This window comes from Lissotriton helveticus, chromosome 12 (assembly GCF_964261635.1).
Source record: "Lissotriton helveticus chromosome 12, aLisHel1.1, whole genome shotgun sequence".
NCBI classification, from domain to species: domain Eukaryota; kingdom Metazoa; phylum Chordata; class Amphibia; order Caudata; family Salamandridae; genus Lissotriton; species Lissotriton helveticus.
The window spans coordinates 902,501,834-902,520,908 of NC_136073.1; the positions used below are offsets into that span (position 1 = coordinate 902,501,834).

General features: G+C 48.5%; 1 protein-coding gene across 1 annotated transcript in view; it reads left to right on the top strand.

Moving 5' to 3' along the window:
• LOC144797699 (immunoglobulin kappa light chain-like) overlaps positions 1-19,075 on the top strand; it is a 73,651-nt gene that overhangs the window by 48,280 nt on the left and 6,296 nt on the right. Inside the window, exons 3-4 of the mRNA XM_078668433.1 lie at positions 3,888-4,226; positions 6,662-6,733. Coding sequence (XP_078524559.1) covers positions 3,888-4,226; positions 6,662-6,733 — 411 coding nt within the window. The remainder of the gene's footprint in view (positions 1-3,887; positions 4,227-6,661; positions 6,734-19,075) is intronic.

A 19,075-nucleotide genomic window follows, 5' to 3' on the forward strand; every position in this document is an offset into this window, starting at 1 on the left:
GCAGTTCTGATCACTCAGGCCCGGACTAGCAGCCCGAAGTATGGTTCACCACTGACATGCATTAGCTGATATTAGGATGTGATCAATAACAGATGCAGAATCCCTCCCTATAGAAGTTGTTATGGGGTCTCCATTACTATCATAAGCACCTTTTAATAGATATAGATCAAGCTTAGTAATCGGGGAGTTCAATAGACCCCCGTAATCATGGTGAGGGACGTGTAAATAACCAGCCCCCACCACATCAGTGACCGCACATACCTGTGTAGCAGAAAGAAGGCATGGGGGAATATTAAAACCTCCTGCCCAAATTAATATGAAGCTATTAGTTATGGACTGGAGTAAAGTCTCCAAACCCCCTTCAAGGGCTGAGACCACCTTACCCCAGTTGTTGTTAAAACATTATTATAAAAATTAACTAAAACCATGTCCCAACCTCCCCTAAATGTCAGCCAGAAAATGAATGAATGAGGGAATAGAGTTATTTTTACTTTATGCCTACCAGGAGCCTATTCAATATAAGGGCCACAAGCCCCCCTTTTGCCCTCCCTGCAGTTGATGGCTCGGCCTCCAGCCAATGTGTTGAAAAACCCACTACGTAAATAGGCGCAATACACCGGGGGCATATTAACAAGGGCTTTATCTCCGCTTTTTTGGCTTTAAAAGCCAAGCAAAGTGGGCGTTCCAGAGCAAAATAATAGGAGGAATGTCGCTAAGCGACATTTCTCCTATTATCAAGCTTCACACTAACCCTGTTAGAGACAAAAAAAGCAGCTCTAACCACGGTTAACGCTGCTTTTTTATGTCTGCTAATTTTCAGACTTCGCCATGTAATCCAATGGGAGGTGGATTACATGGCTAAGTCCACCATGGGCTATCAACAAGGATATCCCTATCCTTGTAGTGTTATCGCTGCATTACCAGCGATAACCTCCCAAAATGCCGCTATCACTGGATTTTTTATCGCCTAGGCGGTTAGCGTTGTTAATAACGCGATAACCAGGTGATATTATCCAGCGCTAGCGGGCGTTAAAGAAATTAACTCTAAGCCCCCTTAGCGTTAATTTGACCTGTTCCTTGTTAATATGCCCCCAAGTTTCCTGGATACATATTATATCCAGGTTATTTATAAATTCCAACCACCCTAATGGACCCTGTTTTTTAGCTAGCCCCCCCTACATTCCAAGTCGCAATTTTGTAACCGCCCTCCACCCCTGGGCTGATACTATTAGGAGGAAACGAGATAGATGAAACAACTGTTTGAGGTGTAGAATCCACAGTGGTGTTACAAAGTGGCAGTGGGGCAACAGATAGGATACCAGCAATACTGTGGCTGCCCTTCGTAACAGGGTTTGTATCCTCTTTCCTCCCTTCACCGGGTAGGAGCTCGTACACCGTGCAGTGCCCTACCTCATGTCAATCAATATCCTGCAGGTCACTCAGTATTTGATATCTGTTAAAGACCGCCAGGGGTTGGTAAAAGTGATGTTCTAGGATATGAGGGAAACATCCTTTACAACGCAACTTTTACCACGCAGTGCCTTTACGACGCAACTATTACAACGCATGTCATTACAATGCATTGCACTGGGGGGCGCTCTAGGATAGGGAATAGGTTTAATTTACTATCCAACACCTTCCCTACTATCCACGGGGACTGGAGTTGGAATAGTAAATTAAACTATTCACTATCCAGCGCCCCAAAGCACTATGCGTTGTAAAGGCATGCGTTGTAATAACAGCGTTGTAAAGGCATGCGTGGTAAAAGCATGCGTTGTAATGTCATTCATCCAGGATATGATTGAGTGTTGATCCTATTCTACTCATCCGGGGCACAGAAGTCTGGAAATGGCTAAAGTAGAAACCCAAGTGAGGAAATGATATACTCTGTTCCGATTGTTGATGACCTGCCCCCCCCCCCCCGTTAGGACTCCCTTTGCCCACCTTCTTTCCCTGAAGTTGATTATTATGATACAGTCCCCTTTACAATCTTTTCTTAGAGGGCCAATCCAGCTCACTTTCCTTGTGAAAAGGATTTGGTGGGCATCCCCTACTGGGTATTGACAATTCCTGTTAAGCCAATGTACCCGCTGTTCTTTAATGACGCTATTAAATGGTGAATTGCCAAAAGTTGTAAATGTACTTCAAGGACTAAGAGTAAATTTACACATGCAAATTTACTCATGTGCAAATTTATCTTTCTGAATATGCCCCTGTGTTTTGAAGTTAGGGTTGAGCGGAATTTTATTCTGCTGAATTACATTAAAATTCCACAAGATTCCGCAGAATTCCACAACGGGGCGGAGTGGGTATTTGGTGCTATTTTCTTAGCACAACATGCACCATTGTGTCCAAAAATGGATGTGAGGATGCATTTTGCACTAAGAAATAGTGCAGCTAAATACCAAATGCACTGCAGTGCAGACCCCTCGGTCAGTGGCGTAACACAGGGCCCCGCATCCCCCGCGGTCGGGGGTCTCCGGCCTTCAGGGGACCCCTCAGCACAGTAATCAGGCCTAAGAGCTCTGGATTCAATCCGGAGCAGGAGACCCTCCATGTACCTTGCAGGGGGGCCCCCCTTAACTTTAGTTTCGTCCCTTCACAGGGCCCGATTCACAGAACTAACTTAAGACAAAATCCTAAACTTAATACCATTTACTCATTTTGGTATTCACAGAAGGCACTTACTCGGGCCCATAGTATGTAAGGGCATGAGAGGTCTGAATTGCAGTGCACAGCCCTCGAGTACATACAGTAGTTACTAAGCATGTCCAGAAGGGGGAGCTATCTCTCCATGTTTAAAAATCACTTCAGAATGCACTATATTCTGCAGTGGCTTTTAAAAATGGAAGGACTGCTCCCTCTTCAAGCCCTGCTTAAAAAGCAAGCACTGCAGATTCATTCCGCCGGCTGAGTTGCAGAATTTATTAGTAATCCCACATTACAAAAGTAAGACGTAATTACAAAATTCCTCCGATTCCGCCCAGGCCTAGTCGAAGTGTCATTCCTGAACGACATCTGCCATTGGCAGAGCACTGAAGCACGTCATGAACTTGGGTTAGTCATAGAAATCTGATGTGATCACCAAGGAGCCAGAGAGTCGGGTTGATGAATATGACTAGGCGAGGTCTTCACGTATCTGTTTATTTGTCTGATATAACTCGTGTGATTTAGTATGTATAACTATAGTAAGTTGTAATTGGGCTTAGATGATAACTACAGTATTATCTCTGAGATGCTATTGATTGTAACCCTGGGCGTATTTTGCGTATTACCGTTACAAGTAGCTACGCGAAGTGCACTTCGCACTACGAGAACTGCGTAGTGTGGTAGGGAAATGCTGTTCTCACTGATTGCACAGTGCAGGATGCTTGTCTGCACTGTGCAATCATTGCAAACCGCATCTTGCACAGTGCAAGTGGTCGTTTTCTGCCGCTCAAGTAGATATGTATTCGAGCGGCAGCTTTCTCAACGCGGACTGATAGTTTCCCATCGTGAGGGTCGCGAGCATACGCGACCACTCGCAATGAGAAACCTGACCTCCCCGCGTTGAGAATCTCGCCGGGAGGTTTATTTACCACGCACGTGATTGGCAACTTGATGTTGCCGAACGAGGAAAAAGTCTTGCCGGGAAGTTAATTTTGCTCGCTCGCGGTCACCAACTTGATGTTGAGAACTGCAAGCAATCAAAAAATGCCCGCTACACTACACGTTTTTCACTGTGCTATGTGCAATTTGCGTAGTGAGTAGTAGCGCAAACTACGCACCCTGCGCGAGCGAAGTGTAGTACTACACTCAGGGTTAATTGATTGTTTTATCAAAAATTAATAAAAATCTGTTTGCAAAAAAAAAGATCTTGTGTGATTTTCTTCCATGGTCTAATGAAGACACGAGCGACCTAAAGAAGCCCACGGTACGACTGCTTGGTCCGGCGCCTCGTGAAGTCCGTGGCCAGGACCAGGCGACCTTCGTCTGTGCGGTGGACGGCTTCTACCCGGACGTGATTCGCATCAAGTGGCTGGTGGATGGAATCCAGGACTCGGACACCTCCCAGGAGTTTCCATCCCTGGCGAAGAAAGATGGAACCTACAAGGCGGTGGGACGCCTCACCGTCGAAGCCAAGGCCTGGGAGAGAGGCGCTGAGGTGGTGTGCCTGGTGGAACATGAGTCGGGGACTCAGACCCTGAGCAGGAAGGGTGAAGTGGTCACCAGGAGGGCGGAGCGAGGTAAGTGTGCAAGCAACATCCTCAACACCCTCGCGCACACAAGGGGCGCAAGTGGCATCCTCAGCCAACCATGAGTACCAGAGGAAAAGGTTGGGTGAGGGCAAAAGGAAAGCAAACGCAAGATGAGAACACTGAAAACATAGAATGTATGACGTTACAATGCATACATTTACAATGCATGCCTTTACAACGCAGTTTTTACATCGCAACATCCTTTACAATGCATTCTTTTACATTGCATGTCATTACATCGCATTTACAGAAACTTTCATTACATCGCATGATACCTTTACAACGCATACCATAACATTGCATGATACCTTTACAATGCATACCATAACATTGCATGATACCTTTACAACGCATACCATAACATTGCATGATACCTTTACAACGCATACCATAACATTGCATGATACCTTTACAACGCATACCATAACATTGCATGATACCTTTACAACGCATACCATAACATTGCATGATACCTTTACAACGCATACCATAACATTGCATGATACCTTTACAACGCATACCATAACATTGCATGATACCTTTACAACGCATACCATAACATTGCATGATACCTTTACAACGCATACCATAACATTGCATGATACCTTTACAACGCATACCATAACATTGCATGATACCTTTACAACGCATACCATAACATTGCATGATACCTTTACAACGCATACCATAACATTGCATGATACCTTTACAACGCATACCATAACATTGCATGATACCTTTACAACGCATACCATAACATTGCATGATACCTTTACAACGCATACCATAACATTGCATTTAAGGTAAGTGTTGGATAGTGTAGGGGTAAAAATTACTAAAAGAAAACTTAATGAAAGAAGAGGGAGAGGAATGACTGTCCATTCAGTTCCTCTGGTAAAGGTACAAGAAATCAACGGGGGGGGGGAATGGACACTTGTAACCGCGTTACCTTGGTTATGCTTAAAAAACCCTCCTAAACGCGGTGAGTTAGTTGTTAAGGGCGGTATATCTTTTTCTCCGCCCGACACACGCGTTGTGGCATAGTCATAGGGTTAGTTAAAGTGCAGTATGCCTACCTCAGCCCGAGGTAACCTCTGGTCCAGCGCGGTAGTGTCCAGAGATAGTAAGGTGCCCACAAAAAGGTATCTTCAAATTAAAAAAGATAAGCTAACATCAAAATAAGAACTTTAATACACATGGGATGTTGCTTGTCAAGTTAAAAAGAGAGAGGGTATACCAAAGGACCGAGTTACTAGGACCTGTTATACCACTTAGAGAAAATCAGTCAACATGTTTCTGCTCCTCCTCGCCCAGCCGGGTCTATGGAGCATTCGTCAGGACGTTTAAAAAGGTTTATTAGTACTTACACAATTTGTGCAGTGCTTACTGTGGGTTATTTACCACTTTTCCATTGCTTGAGGTTTCATTGTACCTCATATGTTAATTGACCAGTCGTCAACAGGGCATAGATATCATATGTATCGCAGGCCGCATTATGGAGACTCTCCGTCGTTTGTGCTGGCTCTGCCCCCAGTTTTAACGGGGTAACCCACAAAAACTACCCGACCTGGGTCAGTATTACAGTACAATAAGATAGTGGGTAGGGAAGCAATTCATTTAGCAAGAAAGAAGAAATTGCATTCACCACTCACCTTTTTCTTGAGATGCTTAAATCAAATTTAATTCCAAAATCAAAAGCATCAAATGCGATTCAAAGTCAAGGCATTTGTTAATGGCAACACAGTTGCCCCGCAAAAAGCCTCGTAATAGTGACGCAGTGAAATCTATGAGATTTCACTGCGTCACTTTTAGGACGCTGTTGCGTCAAAATCTTGCGCCTGCCTCACAGCAGGCGTAAGACTGACGCAGGCCCTTTCACATGGGGCTTGTCCCATGTGAAAGGACGCATTGCTGGAGTTGCGTCACTTTTGTCACACACTCCAGCAATGCGTCACTTTTGCGCTTACAGATACGTCAGAAATACTGACGTATCTGTGTGTCCTTGCGCAATGATGCGTCATATTGTAAATATGACGCATCATTGGTGTCGCAAGGAGGGCGCAGTGAAAAGTGACGCATCGCTGTTTTCTCGCAGCGATGCGTCACTTTTCATAAATGAGGCCCCTGGTGTCAGTGCGAACATTGCACTGTGGACCCCCTGCAGTGCACACCCACACCTGGTCTGATCAGACTCATGTGTTCTGGTGACCGGAAGTGAGCCAGGCCCTGTCTCAGGCCTTCATTTTATGGGGGCAAGGGGGCAGCAGAGTGGGGTGGGGTGAGGGAGAAGGTGCAGGGGGTGGGGGGTGGAGGGGGCAGGAAGGGAGGGGCTACAGCTGAGATGTGCCACTTATGAACACCTTGGAGCGCGTGCAGTGGCGCCCCCTGGCGGTGCTCGACTAACCCCACTCTTCTGTTTCCAGGATGCACCCGGGGCGCAGCTGAGCAGCTGGGATTATTTGGGAATGAAACCTCTGGGAACAGCACTGCCTCGGGTATGTATGGATTTATTCATTCATGTGTTTGACATTTTCCAATAGCGCCACTATAGAGTGTCAGAGCGCTTTACAGAGGAACGAAAAGTCGTGGGAACAAGTCCCAGGTTACAGAAGAACTTATGGTGGGCAGAACCTGACTCAAAGGGGGGAAACTGACAAACGTTATAGGGGGAGAGAGAAAAGGGGCAGGAAGAAGAGGGGGAGAGAGGAGATCAGGGGGACAGGGGGACATAAAGGAAGGATTAGATGGTGCGAAGGTAGCTTAGGTGAGGTGAGCTTAAGTTGAGGAAGGAGGAACCGTCAGGGTTTGGCCCCGAGGAGGAGGGAACCTACTTCAGTGAGTGAATAAGGGGGCAACAAGCAGCAGCCCTGGCTTTACCAACTCGTAGTATCTGGGACACAGTTCGTTTCACCCTTTTTAGGTCTCGGCAACGAGAACTATTGTCGCCTAGTAAGCTAGCAAGGGACTACAGAGAGGTGGACGAGCCGACCAGGGTCTGTGGACGCGCACACACAAAGGCAGGCAGGCAGGCAGGCACACACCAGACACAGACACACGCACGCACACACACACACACACACACGCACACACACACCCTCCCTCTCTGCCCACTCCCTCTCTGCCGCCCCCCCCCCTCTACCCCCACTCACCGGGCTCTTTCCCTCCGCAGCGGGTCAGTCAGGGCAGCAGGCAGACTCGGAATCTTCTCCGGCGATCTTCAGCTGATGTGCACGCTCACGCTGCGTCTCCTGCGCGCCCACCACGCTGTTTCGCGCCCGTTGATGCTCAGCTTGTGATTACTACTCCTTCTAACCCGGATTCCAAATTACTATTTCTTGGTTCTCTAACTCCACTCTGTTGATTCATAACAAACTGATATTCAGCACATTTCACAGTCTCGCTTTTGCTTCTCATAAATACAAGAAGATTATTTTAAGCAATGTCTACCCTTCTTTTGGTTCTGTGCCTATTATGCTTCGGACTATAGAGTTTTAGAAAGTGTGGTGGAAGATTCCATGATATCAGTGGTGTGCAGAGTAGTGAGTGTGCAGAGTGCAGAGTAGTGAGTGTGCAGAGTAGTGAGTGTGCAGAGTAGTGAGTGTGCAGAGTAGTGAGTGTGCAGAGTAGTGAGTGTGCAGAGTAGTGAGTGTGCAGAGTAGTGAGTGTGCAGAGTAGTGAGTGTGCAGAGTAGTGAGTGTGCAGAGTAGTGAGAGTGCAGAGTAGTGAGTGCAGAGTAGTGAGTGCGCAGAGTAGTGAGTGCGCAGAGTAGTGAGTGCGCAGAGTAGTGAGTGCGCAGAGTAGTGAGTGCGCAGAGTAGTGAGTGCGCAGAGTAGTGAGTGCGCAGAGTAGTGAGTGCGCAGAGTAGTGAGTGCGCAGAGTAGTGAGTGCAGAGTAGTGAGTAGTGAGTGCAGAGTAGTGAGTAGTGAGTGCAGAGTAGTGAGTAGTGAGTGCAGAGTAGTGAGTAGTGAGTGCAGATTAGTGAGTAGTGAGTAGTGAGTGCAGATTAGTGAGTAGTGAGTAGTGAGTGCAGATTAGTGAGTAGTGAGTGCAGAGTAGTGAGTGCAGAGTAGTGAGTAGTGAGTGCAGAGTAGTGAGTGCAGAGTAGTGAGTAGTGAGTGCAGAGTAGTGAGTAGTGAGTGCAGAGTAGTGAGTAGTGAGTGCAGAGTAGTGAGTGCAGTGCAGGTGAGTGCAGTGCAGGTGAGTGCAGTGCAGGTGAGTGCAGTGCAGTGCAGGTGAGTGCAGTGCAGTGCAGGTGAGTGCAGTGCAGGTGAGTGCAGTGCAGTGCAGGTGAGTGCAGTGCAGGTGAGTGCAGTGCAGTGCAGGTGAGTGCAGTGCAGGTGAGTGCAGTGCAGTGCAGGTGAGTGCAGTGCAGTGCAGTGCAGTGCAGGTGAGTGCAGTGCAGGTGAGTGCAGTGCAGGTGAGTGCAGTGCAGGTGAGTGCAGTGCAGGTGAGTGCAGTGCAGGTGAGTGCAGTGCAGTGCAGGTGAGTGCAGTGCAGGTGAGTGCAGTGCAGTGCAGGTGAGTGCAGTGCAGTGCAGGTGAGTGCAGTGCAGTGCAGGTGAGTGCAGTGCAGGTGAGTGCAGTGCAGGTGAGTGCAGTGCAGGTGAGTGCAGTGCAGGTGAGTGCAGTGCAGGTGAGTGCAGTGCAGGTGAGTGCAGTGCAGGTGAATGCAGTGCAGTGCAGGTCAGAGCAGTGCAGGTGAGTGCAGTGAAGTGCAGGTCAGAGCAGTGCAGGTGAGTGCAGTGAAGTGCAGGTGAGTGCAGTGCAGGTGAGTGCAGTGCAGGTGAGTGCAGTGCAGTGCAGGTGAGTGCAGTGCAGGTGAGTGCAGTGCAGGTGAGTGCAGTGCAGGTGAGTGCAGTGCAGGTGAGTGCAGTGCAGGTGAGTGCAGTGCAGGTGAGTACAGTGCAGGTGAGTGCAGTGCAGGTGAGTGCAGTGCAGTGCAGGTCAGAGCAGTGCAGGTGAGTGCAGTGAAGTGCAGGTGAGTGCAGTGCAGGTGAGTGCAGTGCAGGTGAGTGCAGTGCAGGTGAGTGCAGTGCAGGTGAGTGCAGTGCAGGTGAGTGCAGTGCAGGTGAGTGCAGTGCAGGTGTGTGCAGTGCAGGTGTGTGCAGTGCAGGTGTGTGCAGTGCAGGTGTGTGCAGTGCAGGTGAGTGCAGTGCAGGTGAGTGCAGTGCAGTGCAGGTGAGTGTAGTGCAGGTGAGTGCAGTGCAGTGCAGGTGAGTGCAGTGCAGTGCAGGTGAGTGTAGTGCAGTGCAGGTGAGTGCAGTGCAGGTGAGTGCAGTGCAGGTGAGTGCAGTGCAGGTGAGTGCAGTGCAGGTGAGTGCAGTGCAGGTGTGTGCAGTGCAATGCAGGTGAGTGCAGTGCAGGTGAGTGCAGTGCAGGTGAGTGCAGTGCAGTGCAGGTGAGTGCAGTGCAGGTGAGTGCAGTGCAGGTGAGTGCAGTGCAGGTGAGTGCAGTGCAGGTGAGTGCAGTGCAGTGCAGGTGAGTGCAGTGCAGGTGAGTGCAGTGCAGTGCAGGTGAGTGCAGTGCAGGTGAGTGCAGTGCAGGTGAGTGCAGTGCAGTGCAGGTGAGTGCAGTGCAGGTGAGTGCAGTGCAGTGCAGGTGAGTGCAGTGCAGGCGAGTGCAGTGCAGTGCAGGTGAGTGCAGTGCAGGCGAGTGCAGTGCGTGCAGTGCAGGTGAGTGCAGTGCAGGTGAGTGCAGGTGAGTGCAGTGCAGGTGAGTGCAGTGCAGGTGAGTGCAGTACAGTGCAGGTGAGTGCAGTACAGTGCAGGTGAGTGCAGTGCAGGTGAGTGCAGTGCAGGTGAGTGCAGTGCAGGTGAGTGCAGTGCAGGTGAGTGCAGGTGAGTGCAGTGCAGGTGGGTGCAGTGCAGGGGAGTGCAGTGCAGTGCAGGTGAGTGCAGTGCAGGTGAGTGCAGTGCAGGTGAGTGCAGTGCAGGTGAGTGCAGTGCAGGTGAGTGCAGTGCAGGTGAGTGCAGGTGAGTGCAGTGCAGTGCAGGTGAGTGCAGTGCAGTGCAGGTGAGTGCAGTGCAGTGCAGGTGAGTGCAGTGCAGTGCTGGTGAGTGCAGTGCAGTGCTGGTGAGTGCAGTGCAGTGCTGGTGAGTGCAGTGCAGTGCTGGTGAGTGCAGTTGAGTGCAGTGCAGGTGAGTGCAGTTGAGTGCAGAGTGGTGTGTATTGACAATGTAAATGACAATGCCATTTATTTATGATTTAAAGAAAAAAAAATTGTCATGAGCAATGCCAATAGCTCTACCTTTAATGATGCCGAGACCATTGCATTGTAAATGCTTGTTTTGTAGGCTTATAACATTGAAAGTGTTTGGCACCATCCATGGAGTTCTGCTGCCACCTAGTGGTTCACCAAAGCTGCATTTAAGAGATCCCAGACCCAAAGGCCTCATTTAGTGCAATCCCTGTCCCTAGTTACTTTATAATCTTGGACTGGTGATGACTCTGTCATTGATTATAAATAATCAACAATAATACATTATTATAGATCCGTTCTGACATCACAATCCCTGCGGCCAGAGCCAGCAGCTGAAGGGAAAGGCAGTTCAGGCCAAGGAGCATAAGGGGAGCTGCTGTGGACAAAATAAAAGTTTATTTGCATTTCTCTGCTCTGTTTTTATAGCTGCACAGAGACAAGCAGAATTGTGCAACATGTTCATTTTGTGCATTCTTTGGGTAGTGAAGGCAACGATAGGATCTTTCTGCATGTTTCTACTGTGCCTTTAAAAAAATGATACTTGTATTACACTTCTCTAATATCTTTATACAACAATGATATTACAACCTTTTTGAGGTGTGTAATTTTGAACTAGAGATTTTTTTTATTATTCTTTATGTTTGCAAATATGCTCTCTTCCATGTGAAAGAGCTACCTACACATCAAGTATTTAAGTGGTGTGTGGGAAAGGTGATAGTGTGCCATGTATTATAAGGAATAAAGTATCCCATTGATGTGCATGACAGGGATAGTGCAAGTCACCTCAGGGTTCCATGGCCTTATAAAGAAACTCGGCCTTCAACCTCATTCCTCTATATGGTCAAGAATTCCTTGGTGACTTGCAATGTAATCAGGGACGTGTAACGCACCCAGTCACCGATGACAAAGAAAAGAAGCCTGAACTCACCTGTAATAGCGTATTACTGTTTAGTTCTGACATCACAGGGCCTGCTGACAGAGCCAGCAGCCGAGGGGGCAGGTAGGCCAGGTCATGAAGCATAATTAAAGCAACTATTTATAGGATGAAAAGGAAAGGTGTCCTTCCTTTCTTTCTCCTCTGTTTTTCTAGCTGAATGAGAGCAATAACTAGAAAGGTAATATTTATGACAACACTTTTTTTGCACTCCTTAGGTAAGGAAGAGTTAGAATCTGCACGAGTCTTGTGTTTCTATACATTTCAAGCTAGTGTCCATTTTTTAAAAACTTGGATTAAACTGATTCTAGCTTTAAACTGATTCTAATATCTTCTTACAACAAGTATCTCCCTGTTTTTTTCTGTGTTTAATTTTGCACCAGAGATTTTATTTTTTTCATCATGTTTGCAAAAATGCTCTCTCTTTCATGCCAAAGAGCTGGATATCAAGAAGGTAAGTGGTTAGTGGGAAACGTGATGGTGTGCCCATGTATTATTAGGAATAAAGTACCCCCGCCATACATGATGAGGATATTGTAATTCACCTTGCAGTTCCATAATCATATAAAGGAACTCGGCATTTGGCCTCATTCCTCTATATGTTCCTGGAACTCATGGGTGACTTGCAGTATCCGTATGATGTACAACATGGGGCACCTTATCCCATATAGATTCGTCCAATTCTGGAGCTATTGCTAAATGCAAGAGAAACCTCCAGTTGAGTTGATCCAACCTAGGGTAGTATTGTGAAGAACATTCTCCACAAAGTGTTGAATTTTCCATTATGAGTAATCTCATCTGAAAGTGCAGTTTGTATACTAAAAAACATTTTCTTTACACTAAATTAAAATTATATTTTAAATCCAATACTGTTGGACCAAATGCATGAATGTCACACAAATAAAGGCAATGACTTTTGAGCAATTGAGGCAGACTTTTTGGGTCCAGTTTTTTCATGGGAGAGCCCGCCCTTCATTTCTAGGGCTCCCACTGTTCCAAGAAACAAGTATCCGCCAGCGACAGGGACATTGCTTCCATTGGTGCAACAGGTGCAGGGGCACCGGGGCCCAGAAACTTGAGGTGCCCACTGAACCCTGATTATTGCTGTATTTTATCATTCAAGCACAGGCCAGAGGGGTCACTTCCTTCTTTGCAAACTGGCCACCACTGCCCAGAGCTGCTCCTCGCGCCTGTGATCTTTCACTCCAAACTGTATCCGTTTGTTTGAAAATAAATGAGCGAGCAGTTTATAGTGCTCAAAATTACACTTTCGTGGAGTTTTACTTCTATGTCCTAAGTTTTGTTTTCAATAGAAAGGAAATTCAGATACCATTGGTTGTCAGTCTATGAAACAGGCCTGTGGGTTCTTGGTGTCCATTAAGGCTTCAGAAAGACCACACACACCTGTGCCTGATGAAACCCAGAGACAGCACCTAACTGTGCTGCCCTGTGTAGCCCATTGTCTATGTTTAAGGAGGTGATGGGGTGGTCATCTGTGATGGGCAGTGATTCTCCCAGTGCTTAATTTGAGCCGGTGCTTTCCGGTGCTCAGCACCCGCACTTAATTAGTTTCAGGTGCTCGGCACCGGCACCTAATTGTCAACACCATATTTAAAACAGTCTACAACAAGGTGGTGCTGCTCATCTAATTAAGAGATGAGCAGAACAACCATTGTTTAGGAATACAATATATATTAAAATTGGCTATACCTTTAGATTTGGGGACCTGGAATAATCTGAACTGTCACATTCACATGCGAAAGAGATGGTTACTAGTTGTTTTGGTAACAATGACAAGAGTGATGGGTGCTGCAAGCTGCAGTGGCCTCCTGGTCAGAGCCCTGGAACTTAATATTTTACAAATTAAGCACTGGATTCTCCCATGGGGAAGTGTATCTATGCATCTAGTGGAAGAGCCCAGAGACAGTGCATAGAGGAGCAGGCAGAGACTGCACAGAAGAGCACAGAGAGGACCCCTGGAGGGGAGAAAGCGAAGGTCCCTATAGAGCGTCCAAGCAATCATCGGACGTCACTAGAGAAGGTCTTTCATCGTGCCTGGATTCCTCCAAGAAGATATTGAAAAGACTCTGGTGGAGGGCCTGGAGAAGCTAGGATCTGACATCTGCAAGGACCTCACAGACCTCAGGTCAGATGTGAAACACCTGCATGAGAGAGTGGAAGCGAACAAACAGCTGCCCGAAGGCGGGTTGAAACGTATCGGCTCGCGATGAAGACCATCTCCATGTTGGAGATGCACACACGACACCTCCTCGACAAATGTGAAGACATTAACAACCGCCCATGCAAAGTCCATGTGCGGATTCGCATCATATGGTGGAAGGTGAGGGAGATTCCCTTCATCCGAGCATCACGGAGGGCTTGATTCACAAACTGCACTTACTTGAGTAAGTTTATACTGTTGAGTCAGTTTTAAATGTTGAAATATTTCACAACGTATTTTAAATTTAAAAAACAATATAACAACATCGTTTTTTTATTCAAAATGTTTTTTTAATATTTTATAATGAAATAATAAGTATTTACAAATTTGTGATATTTTTGAAACATTCATTTGTACTTATTTATATGCTAAACTATTTTATATAACTCAATATAATTTGATATTATTTCCTATGACGTTTTATTTTACGTCCCTACCTCTGTTACTTTCAATGGAGGGTATTGCAGTAGCAGTGGTTGTTCATGTATGGTTCTGGACTTATTAAAAAAATTTAAGTTACTACAGACTTGCAGTTTTGAATACCTAAAAGTAGTAAACTTACTCAAAAGTGTCAACATATCATGAAAGACTATTATGAATGAATCAGCAGCCAGACTCTTGAGATACCGCTGAAATTACCCAACAGGGCCACAGTTCCAGTCGTCAGAGGGCAAGGAGGACTGCATTAGGAAATGAACTGAAAGGGAATTTATTTTTGGTCTCACAGAAAGAGAGGAAGACCATAAAGATCCCTCTCTCCGCCTACTGAGATGCGGTGCAAAGCCACAGAGGCTCACAGAGTCCAAAGGATAAGAGTTCGAATAATGTAGCCCACTGCAGCGGGCGAGACGAATCTAGCTATCACTGAGGTCGTGACATTATGATGTTCATCTACTGTTGGGATAGTAATTTGCGGGTGGGAGTTTTGTTCTACACCCATGGTCCCTGTATGGATCTATCTGCACATGCGTGTTAGGACACATGCTGTACTGCATTGGCTGATTCAAATGAAGCATTTTAGCGGTGAGCGGTGTGGACTGCGAGAGGTGGCTCGGGCACCAGTCACAATTCTTTTGATGAACTGCAGCAGGGAATTATGGGTTTAAATTACTGTTGCACCTACGCTCCCAATCAATCAATCAATCAAGGCATTTATAAAGCGCACTACTTACCTGTGAGGGTCTCACGGCGCTGGGGGGTGGGGGGTGCTGCTACTACTCGAAAAGCCAGGCCATGAGGAGACTTCTGAAGGTCAGCAGGTCTTGGGTCTGCCGTAGGTGGATCGGGAGGGTGTTCCAGGTCTTGGCGGCGAGGTGGGAGACCAATCTGCCACCGGAGGTCGCTCTTTGGGATGTGGGGGAATGGGGCGAGGACCGAGGTCCGTGGAGTGGAGCTGGTGGGCGGGAGTGTAGAAGCTGAGTCGTCTGTTGAGGTACGATGATCCGTTGTTGTGGAATGCCTTGTGTGCGTGGGTGAGGAGCTTGAAGGTTATCTTCTTGTTGACGGGGAGCCAGTGCAGGTCTCTCAGGCGGGATGTGATGTGGCTGCGGCGAGGGATGTTGAGGATCAGGCGTGCAGAGGCGTTCTGGATGCGTTGAAGCCGTTTCAGGAGTTTGGCCGAGGCTCCGGTGTAGAGGGTGTTTCCGTAGTCCAACCTGCTGCTGACGAGGGCCTGGGTGACTGTTCTTCTCGTTACGGTGGGGATCCACTTGAAGATCCTACGGAGCATTCGGAGGGTGTTGAAGCAGAAGGAAGAGACGGCGTTGACTTGCTTAGTCAAGGAGAGGGTGGAGTCGAGGATGACCCCTAGGATGCGTGCGTGGTCTGAAGGTGTTGGAGACGTTCCCAGTGTGGTCGGCCACCAGGAGTCATCCCAGGCCGAGGGGGTTGATCCGAGGATGAGGACCTCCATCGTGTCTGAGTTCAGCTTCAGCTTCAGTCGGCTGTTCCTCATCCATTTGGCGACGGCCTTCATTCCTTCATGGAGGTTGGTTTTTGCGGTGTGGGGGTCCTTGGTGAGGGAGAGGATCAGCTGGGTGTCATCGGCATAGGGGATGATGTTGAGGTCGTGCAGTCGAGCGACACGGGCGAGCAGTCCCATGTAGATGTTAAACAGCGGAAGGGGGGGAGGCGGACATTCTGGGTTCTGCCGGAGTTAAAGGAGGTGGTCCGTGCCAGTGCCTTCTCTTGGATCCCAAAGCGATACAAAAGGGGATGATGGACGGAGCGTTTGAACAAATCAAACACTCACCCCCAGTCAACTGATCTGGGATTAATCCATCACCATTCTTTAGTTCACTCAGCCACCCCAATTCAGACATGGCTATATGCAAATCAGTCTGACCCTGTGCCTCATGGGAACAGTCCAGCCCGAACTGCCAAGCCATGTCTTCCCTGGACCGGAAACAAGCATCCTGGGACCGGTTTCGGATTCATAATCCTCATCAGCCAGGCTATCTTGAATCCAGTGGCCAAGTGAACAAGGGACCCACGCCTGGGTATACCCTGCCAACTTAGGGCGAACAAAGCGATACCAAAGGGGATGATGGACGGAGCGTTTGAACAAATCAAACACTCACCCCCAGTCAACTGATCTGTTGACTGGGGGTGAGTGTTTGATTTGTTCAAACGCTCCGTCCATCATCCCCTTTTGTATCGCTTCTCTTGGATCCCGGCGTCGTGGAGGCTTGTGCGTAGTGTGCGGTGGCAGACCATGCCAAAGGCGGCTGACAGGCAATAGTATCAGTTTTTCCCTCGTAGACTATAGTACTTATATCCAATGACAAATTCACATAATTAATAAATCCATTTCCAAAAGTACACCCATGAACAAATCAGTTTATCTCAAATATATTTTTAATTATATCAAAAAGTTTATAAAATATTTGTGTTTTTTATCTTTTTTTCAACACATTAATTCATCAGATAATTGTATAAGGGCTTCAATCCTGTAATACATATGTTCATTGATACATATATTTCTTTTAGACCATGATAATTATAAAATACACAAATATAAAAAGACATTTCTTGCCACACCCCCCTGGATCACCTCACACACAAACACTCATACCAGCTATCATACCACTGCTTTCACTCTCAAAACATCAATGCAAACTATATCCCAACTTGGTACTCAAGACGTCTCAATAACAATGTATGAGACTCTGCACTAGATTGGTCTAGACAGGTTCAGGAGGATGCGGGCCGCGGTTTCTCCGTTGTCTAGCAGGGTCCTGATGTCATTAGTGGCGGCGATGAGGGCGGTTTCGGTGCTGTGGTTGCTGCGGAACCCGGACTGGGAGGGGTCCAGGATGCTGTTTCCCTCGAAGTAGCAGGTCAGTTGTTTGTTGCCGGTTTTTCCGATGACCTTCGCCGGGAGCGGGAGCAGGGAGATGGGCCGAAAGTTCTTGAGATCATTGGGGTCCGCCTTGGGTTACTTGAGTAAGGCGTTGATCTCGGCGTGCTTCCAGCTCTCCGGGAAGGTTGCTGTCTCAAAGGAAATGCTGATGGCCTGCCGGAGATGGGGTGCGATGGTGGTGCTGGCTTTGTTGAAGATGTGGTGCGGGCATGGGTCTAACGGAGAACCGGAGTGGATGGTGTTCATGATCTTGATGGTGTCATCGTCGTTGATGTTGGTCCAGTAGAGCAGGCGGTTGGTGCGAATGGTGGTCGTGGGGGCGGAGTTCTCAGTGGTTGTCGTGGCAGTTGTGGCGTTGAAACTGTCGTGGATGCCTGTGATCTTGCGGTGGAAGAAGGTGGCCAGCGAGTCGCACAGGTCCTGCGAGGGTGGGACGTCGTTGGTGTTGAAGCTGGGGTTGGAGAGTTCCTTCACTATGTTGAAGAGCTCTTTGCTGTTGTGTGCGTTGTTGTCTAGGCGGTCTTTGACGGAGGCCCTTTTGGCGGATCTGATGAGGTGATGGTGTCTGCGGGTGGCGTCCTTGTGGGCTGTGTGGCTGCCCAGTGTTCGTTCACGGTGCCAGTTCTTCTTTAGCTTTTGGCAGGTTTGCTTGGAGGCTTGGAGGTCTTCAGTGAACCAGCTAGCTTTCTTGCTGGTGTGGCTTTTGGGGGGTTTCTTGAGTGGGTGAGGGTGCTGGCGCAGTCGTCAATCCACTGTCCGAGGTTGCGGGCAGTGGAATTGGGGTCGCTGGGGTCGGCAGGTGGGCTCTGGGCGAGGGTGGTGGTTAGCTGATCTTCGGTGACTTTGCTCCAGCAGCAGCGACGCATCTGTTGGGTGCAGTGGTGTGTGGTGGGTTTCCGAAAAGTGAAGTGGATGCAGCGATGGTCGGTCCAGTGGAGTTTGGTGGTGTGGTTGAAGGCGACGTGGGGGCTTGTGGAGAAGATGGGGTCAAGCGTCTGGCCAGCGGAGTGGGTGGGTGTTGTGACGAGTTGTCTGAAGCCGAGGTTGGCGAGGTTGTCGATCAGGGTGGTGGAGTTGGTGTTGTTGTTGTTCTCGAGGTGGAAGTTCAGGTCCCCGAGGATGATGTAGTCCATGGAGGCAAGGGCCTGTGTGCTGACGAAGTCAGCGATGGAGTCAATAAACTGTGGTCAGGGTGTCTGTAGATCAGGGTTCCTCTGAGAGTAGTGTTGGGGTCGGTGTGAATCTGGAAGTGCTGGTGTTCTGTGGTACTGAGGGTGTTGTCGGTGTTGGTTGAGACTCTGAGAGTGTTCCTGTGAATTATGGCGATTCCTGGTGGTGCGGTCCCTGCGGGTGATCTTGTAGCCTTCCGGAATGGCATATGGTGATGTAGGGTGCCGAGGAGGGGTTCAGCCAGGTCTCCGGCAGGAAGGCGACGTCTGGGGAGGTTGAGTCGAGTTGGTCCCAGAGTTCAATGGCATGTTTGCGGGCAGAGCGGGTGTTGGGAAGAATGCATCTGAAGTGGTTGGGTTCTTTCCTGGCCGGTGGGTTGGCGGGCCGTATGCTGGTGAAGCTGCTGTTCCGGCATAAGAAGGGTCCTTGGGTGTCCTTTGGGGCTACCAGGAAGCTGGTGTGTGATCGTCCGGTGTTGACTGCAAGGAGGGTGCTGGCATCGTAGTGGTGTCGGGCGTCATGGTGTCCATGGGAGCCAGGGTTTCTGGCACTGGGCGCAGTCCAGGCGCAGACGGGTGCATACGGGCTTACCTTTGGCGCGCCACCGGCGCAGCTGCGCAGCAGCCGCCATCTAAGGAGAAGTGGGAGGGAGGAGCAGCTGGGAGGCAGGAGCGGGGCGGCGAATGGGCGAGCGGGGGGTCGGGACCGCAGGGGAGTAGCGGCGGGAACGGGGTACAGAAGGCAAAAGGGGAACGAAGCAAAATGCAAAATATTACAGAAATGGAGAAAGGCAAGAAAAAAAGAAAAATACAGTTTAACACACCCAGAAAAATACAGTAAGCAGAGGCAACAAAAACAGGCGCATGCAAAAGAGGAAGGGCAGAGGGGGAGCAGCGAACTTACAGAGCGGCAGCAGCAGACAACAGAGGCACAGGCACACAGGTGGTGCTGTG